Consider the following 12,772-nt stretch of genomic DNA (forward strand, 5'->3'; position numbering starts at 1 on the left):
GTCGCCCTCGTCGATCAGGGGGTAGAGTGTTGGTAGTGAGAGCATCCGAAACTTTTCCCGTACCAGGAATTTGTTGAGGCGTCTCAAGTCTAGTATTGGGCGTAGGTCTCCCGTTTTTTTCGGTACCAGGAAGTAACGGGAGTAGAAGCCCTTCCCCCGTTGGTCGGGGGGGACCTTCTCCACTGCTCTCAGGCGGAGCAGGTCTCGAGCCTCGGAGAGGAGTAGAGGTAGCTGAGTCCGGTTGGGAGGGCAATTCCTTGGTGGATTGTCTGGGGGGAATGGCCCGAAAGTTGAGAGAGTACCCTGATGAGATCACGCCAAGGACCCATGCGTCCGACGTGATTTGTTCCCAGCGAGGGTAAAAGGCTTTGAGTCGACCCCCGATGGGAAGGAGGCCTGGGACTATGGCGGAGGGGGCCCGCCCCCTTCCGCGTGTCCCGTCAAAAGGACGGGGATGGTTTGGTGTTCGCGGGCGGTTGAGACTTGGGCATGGCCCTGTGGTGGGCTTGCGGACGTCTGGGTGGGGGCCGCGAGAAAGCAGGGGTGGACTTTTGTGGGTAGCGGCGCGGAGGGGCCCTGTATGGCCTGGACGCTGGCGGTTTGGGCTTTTGCCGGACAAGGGAGGCAAACGAGCGTTCATGTTCGGAGAGGCGTTTTGTCGCCGCCTCGATAGTGTCATCGAACAATTCCTTTCCCACGCAGGGGAGGTTAGCCAACCGGTCCTGTAAGTTGGGGTCCATGTCGACTAGGCGCAGCCAAGCTAGTCGGCGCATGGCGATAGCGAAGGCTGCTTCTCTGGAGGAGAGTTCGAAGCCATCGTAGGCCGCGTGGAATAGATGAAGGCGCAGGTTGGAGAGGGACTCTAAGAGCAGGCCGAACGTTCCCTGCCGGGAGGCCGGTAGGTCAATCTCAAAGGCTCTCAATAGTCCAATGAGGTGTTTGAGGTATGATGTGAAGGTGAAAGTGTAGCTTTGCACCCTAGAGGCCATCATTGCGTTTTGGTATAGCCTCCTGCCGAACTTGTCCAGGGTTCGGCCTTCTCGGCCTGGGGGGACCGCTGCTGAGACCCGGGACGGGTGAGCCTTTTTCAAGGAGGATTCTACTAGCAGCGATTGGTGGGAGAGCTGTGGTTGCTCGAATCCCGGGTAAGGTACTGTGCGGTACTTGGCCTCCATTTTGGAGGGTACGGCCGTGACCATGTAGGGGGTCTCCAGGTTCCTGAAGAAGGCCTGTTGGAGTACCGGGTTAGGTGGTAAGCGAAGGGACTCTCTGGGCAGTGATGGCATATCCAGCTCCGCCAGGTATTCCTTAGAGTATCTGGAGTCGGACTGGAGGTCTAAGTCCAATGCGTGGCCCATGTCTTGGACAAAGCAAGTGAAGGATGGGCGAGATGTCCCCGGGGCCCCGTGCGGGGTCGGGGAACGAGACCTTCGTCGGTTGGAGAAGGATAAGGAGGCTTCCCTCGAGTATCGAGGTTCATGTTCTGATCCATGCTCCGAGACTGGGGAAGCACTGTGAGAGTGTTCCGGGGTTGTCGATCTTCGGCGTCTCGAGGAGCCCCTCGGAGACGATGCCGGGGTTAGGGGTACCGATCGGTGTCGGATTGGTGACCTTGATCCGGACTCCCTCGGAGAATGCGTCCGAGGGGGAGTTCGGAGGATGTGCGGGTTGGAGAGTGATAACTCAGCCACCCTTAGTGGTCCCGTACGAGGTGTGGGAGAACGGCCTCGTAGAGTTGGTGAACCTCGTGCCCTCTTGGAGGTACGGCGGTTCGAGGTTTCTGTAGTTCTAACCCGACGTTTTGCCCCTCTGCGGTCTGCGGAGGGGGAACGTCTCGGGCGTCTCGGCGAGGAGTCCGAGGAGGATGGGATGCGGCGAGGGTTGCGCACCCTTCCTCGAGGTTGTTCGGTGTGAGGCTCAGGCTGGTCTGGCACATTCGAGGTCGAGGCCGATTGAAATTGGGCCATTGCAGCGGACAGCTCCGACGTGATCATCGCTCGGAGTAGGTCCTGGAAGACGGGCACGGACAGCATCGAAGGCATGTCCACTGCCTCGGTGCGCTCCACCGGGGGCGACCTCGTATTAAGAGTATTCCCGTGTGGTGGAGGCACGGCCCGAAGGCTTGGAGGGCTTAGACGGGGCTGTAAGCATGGGGCTTCCGCCATGCGTCGCCGCTGTCCCCGAGGTTGGCTTCTTCGCTGTTACAGAACCTGAAGAGGGAAGAGGGGACTTACCCGGAGCCGAGGCTTTTTGTTGTCCCGAGGACTTCTGGGTCGAGTCTCGAGGCGATGCTGAGGTTTCGGGGGCCGAGGTCAAGGCCAGGGCCGAGGCCGACCTCGAGGCCGAGGTGGAGGGTTGGTCCGGGGTGAAGAGATCCGCCATGCGGGCTTTTCTTCGGCGGAGGGCCCGGTTTTGGAAAATAGCGCACTGGGGGCAGGAGTCGGTTGGATGAGCCGCCCCCAGACAGAGGATGCACCGGCGATGCGGATCTGTGAGAGAAAGAAGCCGCTCGCACCGGGTGCACTTTTTAAATCCGGTCAGAGGCCGGGACATTAAATCGAAAGTAGCCGCGGCTCGATTAGCCACGCGGCCACGGGGACCCGGAAGCCTCCGGGTCGTCGAAAACGAAGCAGGAATCAAGTAAAGGAGTAAAGAATTCGCGCACAGCGACTTAATCGTGAAAAAACAAGAAAAAAATCGCGGTGCTAGAAGGCAGTTGGGGCAGAGCCTGAAAAACACGTCTTCTAGGCTCGCGGAAAATTTTGAACTGGAGACCACGAGGGGATGCACCCCCTAGTGGAGCAGGAAGGCACGCATGCGTGGAGCAGCAGAGCAAACTTAAATCTTCAATCAAGTTTGCTTGAAAATGCTTCCGCATCGGGGCTCCGTAGATGACGTCACCCACATGTGAGAATATCATGCCTGCTTGTCCTGGGATAAACAGAAATATGCTGTTTTAACTCGGTACTCCAAATATCTCTAAGACTATTTTTTGGTTTTTTATTTAAAAATCCAGAAATCAATTTATACCACTGGGCAGCCTGATGTCCTATTAAATCTGTTTGGTAGCAAAGGATTTGCAAGCTAAAATAAGTTTTCAAATTTTTCCATTCAGGGAACCCCATCTGAATAGCCTGCTTCAACTGCAAGCAACTATATTGTTGAGTGTTTGAAATACCAAATGAATGCTGCAGTTGTGAAAACTCAAGCAGATTACCATTAGAAATAAGATCATCTAATGTCCTAATATTTGCCTGCATCCAATTCTTCCAAGCGATTCCAGCACCGCCTATTTGAATCTTGGAGTTTAACCATAAGGACTGTAAAGTAGATTTCATTATTGGTACCTCTGTTAATTTATCAATAAATTTAATAGTTTTCCAAGTATCCAATAAAATTATATTGTCCTTAGCATATTTATGAAATCTGATACTTAATACATGTGGAAATCTCATAGGGGACACCAAATTCCGTTCCAAATGTAACCAATCTGGTTGATGATCAATAAGCTCAGGGAGGATCCAATACATACCTTGATGCAATATATAGGCTTGATGGTACCTATAAAAGTTTGGAAAATTTACCCCACCCTCCACAATTGATTTTTGCAACGATACTAAAGCAATTCTTGGTTTTTCCCCAAGCCAAACAAATTTTGTCAAAATATTATTTAATTTTTTGTAAAAGGACTCTTGAAAATAAACTGGTAACATACTCATTTGGTAACAAACTATAGGCAAAATCATCATCTTTACTGTTTGCACTCTCCCCCACCAAGAAATATGCAAAGGATTCCATTGCTCACACAATTCTGTAACTTTTAGTAATAAAGATTTTTCATTTACCTTCATTGTTTCTTCCAATGTACTTTTTATCCAAATTCCTAAATATTTTATTCCATCTTTCTTCCAACTAAACTGAAACGAATCAAATAAGCCTTTCATACAATGTACATTTAGTGGAAGAATTTCTGATTTATTCCAATTTATTTTTATAACCTGAAAATTTTCCAAATTTATCAATCAAATCCAATAAATGTGGAATGGTTGACTCCAGATTTCTCAAATGAATCATGCTCCTTCGGGTCCTTCAAGGCCACACCGCCCTCAACAGGAACGGTATGCCGCTTAGAAATGGTCGAGATCACCGCATCCACTACAGGAGGCTTCAGAGTGCCCCTATCCCCTTCAGGAATGGGATACAAGTGGGCCATGGAGCGCGCAAAACGAAAGGGAGCTTCCGGCACTTGCCATTGTGCTAATTCAGGGGGAAAGACCCCCGGCGGCCCCATGGGACTTCCTGCCCCATCTGGGGACCCTGCCATACCTTTCCCCTGTATTTCCAGAACAGGGGGAAGGTCACCTGAGGTAACTGAGATGAAGGAGGTTCCCGCTGAAATTGAACCTGAAACCGCCACAATCAGGCTTCTGCTGCCTGCCGCGTCTGAAAAGTCTGGGACTTTCCTGATGCTGAGGCAGAGGAACCAACCGACGTGAAAAGGGAATCCCCAGCCATTTCGGCGGCAAGGGAATCTTTTTCACCCTGACCATTGCCGGATGAGGAACCCTCCGCATGGGCATTGGGGGAAGCCCAGGCTTCCCCGTGATCTGAAGCCGATTCACGAGGTACATGTGGCGGGGTGTCCTGGCCACCGGCATCCTCTGCCAACGAGGCTACCCCACCGCTTTGGCCTGCACAACGCTTGCAAAGGCCGGCCGCAAGTACTTTGCGTCTGGAGCACAATGAGCATTTTTTCCTTTTAAAAGTGCTCATTGTGCTGAAAACCGCCCTAGCTGAAAGAAAAGTGCTGGTTAGATGAGAAAATACAGTAAAAAGGCAGTTTTAAAGGGAAATGAGCCCTTTAGACCGGCACACCTCAGGATTTTTTATTTTTTTTTAACAGAACAGACTCCACGGTTCTCAAAGCTGGAGGGCTGACCAACCAGGGGACCAAGCCACTGGTTGAGGCACCTCTACAAAAATATGGGGAGGTGGAGGAAGGTTGGGGGAGGGACCCAGCATGAGACCTGCTGGATTTAACACTCCCGAGGTTGGATGGATCCCCAAACAGGACCCGTCCAAGCTCTATCCGGCACAAAAGGGGAACCCAGGAGTCCAAAAACAAAGTTCCAACAGTACTAAGAGGGGAGCTGATGTAGTCTTACCACCTGCTATGGAGACTGAGACAGACTGGGTTGCTAGGGAGGATTCTAGCCTGATATACAAGTTTGTGCTCAGTCTCCACCTGCTGGTAGCAGTGAGGCATATAACCAATTCGCTAGGACCAGTCTACCAGGCGATACAGAATAACACAATTAGTTACAAGGCAGTCAATATTATATAAAAACTCAAATTAATTTGAAGCACTACATTATCAAATGAATACTTAAAAAATAATTTTATTCTCTGAAGCCTCCCCTTTAATGTAGCTTAATCATACATACAAAAACGGTATTATAAACTGACCAGGTAAACTCAATGAGGCGTTTACACATTACCATCAACATAATCATGTTGTCTGGGCGAGACAAGAATCCCAACTGAAGCTACAAAACATTCACACAGATAAGGAGCTCAGGCATTAGCAAGCAAATGGATATCCAGTCAATATGGCCAGAGGTGTCTCTCTCTACTTCCTTCCCATCCCACTAATTTCTCTAAAGGACTTTAACACAATCAACCATTTCATTAACTTAACTGATCTCAGCACACAATTATCTGAAAAAAAACAAACCCCAACACAAAACAGGACAATCCTACCACCCTTCACTATCTGGGTTCAAGACCAAAATGGAACACAGCAGCTCTATGAGGAAACGAGAATGCATGGAATAAAAAAATATCAACTAAATATTTAAAATAAAAGCTGCTTTTCCTTATTGTCTAAGGATCACTGTAACCAATTTATCAGGTACTGGACAATTTGGCTGAGATTCATTTGCTTACTCTGAAGCGTTGGACTATGGTCACTATATTATTGGCAGGAGAAAACAAGGCAGGCTTATGGTGGCTCAAGGGATGCAGTTTATGACAAGGTATACAAAAAACAGGAAAACAAAATCACAAGATAAAGTCAGAGTTCCAAGTCCTTTTGCTGGTATATTCTTCTGGTAGGATGATTTTTATTCATACTGCAGACTAAGACAAAACTGTACTCTGTTACTGTGATGACAGGTGGATAAACTAACTTCCATTCCTACTCCATGTGTTTAATCCACTAAAACATTACCCATGGGCCATGGGAGAGTATGAGGTTCACACAGTACTGGAAGTTCCACTAACACTCAGCATTACACTGTCAAAAGGAAAAAACAAAAAACAAAACACCAGGAAACAAAAAAGAATTATCTGATATGAACAGATTTAGGGGGTGGGAGTTCTCCAACGTTCAGTCCAAGGGTGCATTAAGCAGCCCTGGCTCCATAACTTAGTTCTGTGGTGGAGGTGGTGGAGGCGCAGGAGGCATTCCAAAAGGTGGCATGCCTGGCACACCCATACCCATCATGGTGACGAAGTTGGAAGGGTCCATGGGGGGTGGAGGTGGAGGAGGTGCATACATCATACTTGCTGAGCCAGGTGGGGGTGGTGGGGGTGGAGGCGGGGCACCAGGAGGCAGTGGAGGTTGGACCCCTGAGGGTAGAGGCCCCATGGATGGATTGCCTTGTATTTGAGGGGCTGTAGGAGAAGCTGCCGTGGCTCCCTGTTGCTGTTGCCAAGGTGGAATGGATGCTGTGCCACCAGTGGTAGCAGGAGTACCTGTAGAGGAAAACATCAGAAGATTAGGTTCTTGCTTTGATAATCTTCTTTCTGGTAGATGTGTCTAGGAGTCCGTACTATAGGGTAATATCTCCCTTCTCACAAGTTGTATTGCAGAAGGATGAAATTTACATTCTTTGATTCCACTTCCTTCTCCAATGCCTTTAGTGCCCCCTTCAGTTTGTAACAAAGCAATCAATCACTACAACATAAGAAATAGGAAAGAAGGGTACAGGGATCATCCCCAATATATATATTTTTGTTCTGCTCTGTAAGACAAAATTGAACCAAGTTAAATAAACCATAACGTACACCCAGGTAGAATGAACAACCTATCTGTCAAAATGGAACTAGCATTACCACATATGGAGCTCAAAAAGACATTTTTAATTTTTAATGTTCAGTAGTTTACTCTTCATATAAGACTGGCAGGAGAAGATCTCCAGCTGTGAACAGTATGTAGGCAGGAGATATCCAACTCTGTATGAAGCAGTACATAGGCAAATTCTGAGAGGGTGGGGCACCAGGACTTCTAGATATATCTATCAGAAAGAAGATTTTTGAGGCTAGAACTTGACTACTGTAACTCTCTATTAATAAATGTTACCCAAAAAGAAAAGAGGCGTCTTCAGATAGTTCAAAATACTGCCACCAAACTGATACATAATCGCAAAAAATTTGATCATGTCACTCCACTTCTGATTGAATCACACTGGCTACCTGTCACTCACCGTATCACCTTTAAAATCTTACTTTTAGTCTTCAAAACCCTATCTTCGAACGAACCCCAATTTATTAATAAACTACTTATTCCCCATAGCTCATCACGCTCCTTAAGGTCCAATAATCAAAAACTTTTAACAGTTCCTCCATTGAAAGTTATCGGAACCCGCCGTCATTATATTTTTTATGTGATAGCCCCACAATTATCTTATTTTTTTATATTTTATTCTCCCTTCCCATTGTTCTTACCATTCATGTCTTCTTTTCTAATAAATACTATTGTAGTTCTGCCCTCTTTTCCTTATGTATCTGTTAGTTTGTATGTCAATCTGTCAAATCTATGTAATTTATTGTAAAAATTAGTATGTGTGTATACCTTTTTGTTTTATTATGTAAATCGCTTAGTAAATTAAATAAGCGATTCAATAAGTTAAAAATAAACTTGAAACTTGAAACTAATCTTTCGTTCTGGTGCAATGTATCTAGGAGTTCTGAATATAGGTGACATACTAAGCAGATTTTTGAATGTAGGGCAGGACAGATGAGAGTGCCCTTAAAACTGAGGACCCAAAGGCTATATTATCCTCTTGTGCTGCCACAACCATTCTGTAAAACTTTGTAAATGTATAGAGGGTGGACCATGTAGCTGCCCTACATATCTCCTTAGGAGGAACTGCTAGAGACTCTGCCCACAAAGAAGCCACACCTCTAGTTGAGTGCAATTTCAAAGAAAACAGTGCCTGTTTCCCACATCTAATGTATGCCGATGAGATCGCCTTACGAATCCATCTGGAAATGGTTGCCTTAGATGCCGGCTTACCCAGCCTTGAAGACAAAAAGATGATCAGACACAAACAAAATTAATTTGTCAGTTCGAGATAATGGAGAAGCACTCTCTGCATATCAAGTAATTCCAATACACTTTCTTTTTTTGGAACCTGTAGAATGAACGCAGGTAACTTGACCTTCTAATTGATATGGAAGGCCACCACCACCTCCTGCAAAAATGAAGGGACTTGCGGCTTCTATAAATCTGATAGTGCTTGAATCTTTGAGAGACTTTTCACTGAGACGATGGCTACCAGGAACACTGTCTTTAATGTCAGATTCAGAAGTGACGTTTCCTGTAAAGGCTTAAATGGAGCCTTGCTGAACCCCCCTCAAAACGATGCTAAGATTCCACGACAGGAACAGCTGTCTTACTGGAAGTTGCAAACCTAAGCACTCCCTTCAAAAACCTGATTATGTCAGGATGCAAGGCCAAAGAGTCCTTTTTCACTTGGGCTCTGAAACACAAGAGACCTACTAACTGCACCTTGAGCCCTTTGTCCTGACCAGCTTGCAGAAACCCCAAAACCACCGACACCAGGGCTTTTAGCAGCTCCACCTTGTCCTTTTCACACCAATGTTGAAACAACTTCCAGGTCTTTGCATAGGCTGCAATTGTTGGTGTTTTGGCTCTAAGGAGAGTTGTTATGACCACTTCTGAGCAACCTTTCTGCCACAGCCAATCCGGACTACCAGGATTACCAAGTCTGGATGATTCACAATCATTCGCTGACATTGGAAGACCTGATAAGCTTTTTTGATATTATAATTGTAATCTGTCTGGTGTACTCTATATATCTGTATTGTGGTATACTATTCTGCTTTCTAACCTAGACCTCTTTATTCCTCAACCCCCCCACCCCCCCAAAATAAAAACAAAAAAACAACCAAAAAGCTTTTCCTTCCATTTTTGGCTAACCCTGGTACAAGAGTCTTTCTTGAGCTGCTAATTTTTCTAAACTTTCCTAACTTGGGTTCTAGATAAGCTCTGTAAGGCTTATTTTACATTGCCAAAGCTTGGATAGGTAGCAGATTAAGTCTTGCAGCTGGTTTATTAGGCAGGAACTTGGAATATAGACATTTGCTAGCCTCCTCCCCACACATATCGACTGTAGGCAGGCTCTATTACAGTGTATAGAAAGGTGTTTTAACAGAAAATTACATGGAAGATAGCAATGAAACCTAACACATCTCACAGATCTCTGGTTGCCTAGGCTCTCCCAATCTCCCCTCAGCCCACCCACCCCTGTGCTTACACTACTTAAATACCTAATTCTCATTTGCTGAATTAAGGACAAATTGTTCCACCCACCCCTGGATTATCACTGTTAAGTATTTTTCTTGTCTATATATCAGTCACTTCCTATACCATCCAATCAAGATGACCTTTATTCAGTGCAATCACTGTGGCGCTTTACTTCCAAGGTGCACCATCTGGACACTTAGGACTTACCCCATCTGTCTTCAGCTTTCTAGTATTAAGCAGGAGCCCAGAAATCTTATGCAGGAATTGAATGCAATCAAAGCAACTTCCATCACTACACAGAACCATACCAATTTGTCACCACTGCCTCAAAGAGTAACGCAATCAAAGAATAAATGGTTCACTACAGGGTAGGCAGACTGCGACACCTGACAAACATACACCCTCACAACTGCACCTACAGAATTCCTTTGCTCCATTATGGCATCACAGTGCTCAAGAAAGAACTGAAATCGAACTGAAACCAGTAACGGTAACTTATAAAGAAAAGCACTCAGAAAGAAAGAGTAAGAAATCTCAAGCCAATACATTATTGTTTTTAGGAGATTCTATCATCAGAGGTATTAACATTAAAACACAAGACAGGAAGTCTAAAATAGTGAAGTGTCTCCCAGGATCCTCAGCTACTATGAGTACCCAACAAATACTGTCTATAATTAAGGAAGAAACTAAGTCCAGAGCTGATATTGTTATCCATCTGGGAACAAACAGCCTGGCCAACAACTCCACGCTTACAGCTCAGAAAGCCTTTCAGAAGCTTGGTGAGGGCTTGAAACCTTTTGTAAAGACTGTAGCTTTTTCAGAAGTACTGCCTGCATATGGAAAGGGAGAGCAAAGAGTTAAAAACAAAGAGGACATCAATAGGTGGCTCAAAGCCTGATGTCATCAAGATGCTTTAGGTACATAGGAGGATAGGGAAATACATGGAAGAACAAGAAAGCACAGTTACTTACTGTTACAGGTGTTATCCAGAGACAGCAGGCAGATATTCTCACGTATGGGTGACGTCACTGACGGAGCCCCAGTATGGATCACTTTAAAAGTGCATCGCCATTTTAAGTCTTTAGAAAGTTCACGATAGCCCGCACCGCGCATATGTGAGTGCATTCCCGCCTGACGTAGGCACGCAGTCCTTCAGTTAAGATAAGCCAGCCAAGAAGCTAACCTGGGGAGATGGGTGGGTTGTGAGAATATCTGCCTGCTGTCCCTGGATAACACCTATTACGGTAAGTAACTGTGCTTTATCCCAGGACAAGCAGGCAGCATATTCTCACGTATGGGTGACCTGCAAGCTAACAGAAATGGGATGGTGGGAGTGTTGGCGTTTAGGAAAATAAGAGCAGATAGCGTAGCTGGTTTTAAGAAAGGTTTGGACAAGTTTCTGGAGGAAAAGTCCATAGTCTGTTATTGAGAAAGACAAGGGAGAAGCCACTGCTTGCTCTGTATTGGTAGCATGGAACACTGTTACACCTTGGATTTTAGCCAGGTACTAGTGAACTGGATTGGCCACCATGAGAACGGGCTACTGGGCTTGATGGACCATTGGTCTGACCCAGTAAAGGCTATTCTTACGTTCTTAAATTTTGTAATACAGATTAGCAGAAGTGCCCATCTAGTCTAGAAAAGGACTTCAGACAATAGTGAGAAGTGAATGTATGAACTGAGGACCAGATGGTAGCTTTACAGATTTCCTCAATGGGAGTAGATCTGAGGAAAGCAACAGAAGCTGCCATAGCTCTAATTTTGTGGGCTGTGACACGACTCTCCAGTTCCAGTCCAGTCTGAGCATAACAGGACGAGATAGAGGCAGCCAGCCAGTGCAAAATCGTTCTCTTAGAAACAGGATGCCCCAATTTGTTTGGATCAAAAAAGATGAACAGTTGGGGAGATGTGCAATATGGCTTTCTCCGGTCAATGTAATAGGCCAAAGCCCGTTTACAGTCCAAAGCGATTTCTCCTGGATGAGATGAGGTTTAGGAAAAAAAACACTGGTAGAACAATCGATTGATTGAGATGAAACTCTGAGACAACTTTTGGTAGAAACTTTGGATGCGTGTACAGAACCATTTTGTCATGATGAAAAACTGTGATACGTGGATCTGCCACCAACACTTGTAACTTACTGACCCTCCTAGCAGAGGTGAAAGCAATAAGAAAGACCACTTTTCAGGTAAGAAACTTGAGATGAGCTGTGGCCATTGGTTCAAATGGTGGCTTCATCAAACTGAAAAGAACCACAATAAGGTCCCAGACGACAGGAGGAGGCTTGAGAGGTGGTTTAACATTGAAAAATCCTTTCATGAATCTGGAGACCAAAGGATGAGCAGTGAGAGGTTTTCCCTCAACTAGTACATGAAAAGCTGTAATAGCGCTGAGATGAACTCTGACAGATGTAGATTTGAGGCCAGCGTCAGATAGGTGAAGTAGAAAATCCAACACCAAATCCACTGATAAGGAAGTTGGATCATGATGATGAAGACAACACCAGGAAGAAACTGAGTACACTTTTGTTGATAACACTGCTGAGCATCTGGTTTCCTGGAGGCATCAATGATATGTCGAACAGGCTGAGAAAGATGTACGGCAGATAGGTTCAGCCCGAGAGAAACCAAGCTGTCAGGTGTAGTGATTGCAGATTGGGATGTAGAAGTGATTTCTGATTCTGAGTAAGCAGAGTAAGAAATACTGGAAGAGGTATGGGCTCCCTGGAGCTGAGCTGAAGTAGAAGGGGGAACCAATGTTGCCTGGGCCCCTAGGGAGCAATGAGAATCATGGTGGATGCCTCTCATTTGAGCTTGAACAGAGTCCTCAATATGAGAGGAATTAGAGGGAATGCATATAGAAACAGGCCCATCCAATCCAGGAGAAAGGCTTCTGCTTCAAGACAGAGAGAAGAGTAAAGCCTGGAGCAAAACTGGGGCAACTGGTGATTGTGAGGAGCTGCAAACAAGTCCACTTGAGAAGTGCCCCATTGAGCAAAAATGGACTGGAGAGTTGCAAAGTTCAGAGTTCATTCGTGAGGCTGAAGAATTCTGCTGAGGTTGTCTACTAGGGAATTTTTCTCCCCTTGAATGTAGACAGCCTTTAAGAAAAGATTGCGAGCCTTTGCCCAAGTCCAGATTTTTTGAGCCTCCTGGCATAACATTAAGGAGCCCGTGCCTCCTTGCTTGTTGATGTAGTACATTGCTACTTGATTGTCGG

The 12,772-nt window shown here is 46.0% G+C and overlaps 1 protein-coding gene across 4 annotated transcripts in view; it reads right to left on the minus strand.

The window, feature by feature from the left end:
• Nucleotides 1–5,379: 5,379 nt before the first annotated feature.
• Nucleotides 5,380–12,772, minus strand: part of SF1 (splicing factor 1) — a 240,617-nt gene continuing 233,224 nt past the window's right edge. For all 4 annotated transcript variants that reach the window (XM_033953804.1, XM_033953803.1, XM_033953806.1 and 1 more), the window contains one exon: nucleotides 5,380–6,756. In XM_033953804.1, coding sequence (XP_033809695.1) covers nucleotides 6,428–6,756 — 329 coding nt within the window. In that variant the 3' untranslated portion in view covers nucleotides 5,380–6,427. The remainder of the gene's footprint in view (nucleotides 6,757–12,772) is intronic.

Source organism: Geotrypetes seraphini, chromosome 8, assembly GCF_902459505.1.
Source record: "Geotrypetes seraphini chromosome 8, aGeoSer1.1, whole genome shotgun sequence".
NCBI classification, from domain to species: Eukaryota; Metazoa; Chordata; class Amphibia; order Gymnophiona; family Dermophiidae; genus Geotrypetes; species Geotrypetes seraphini.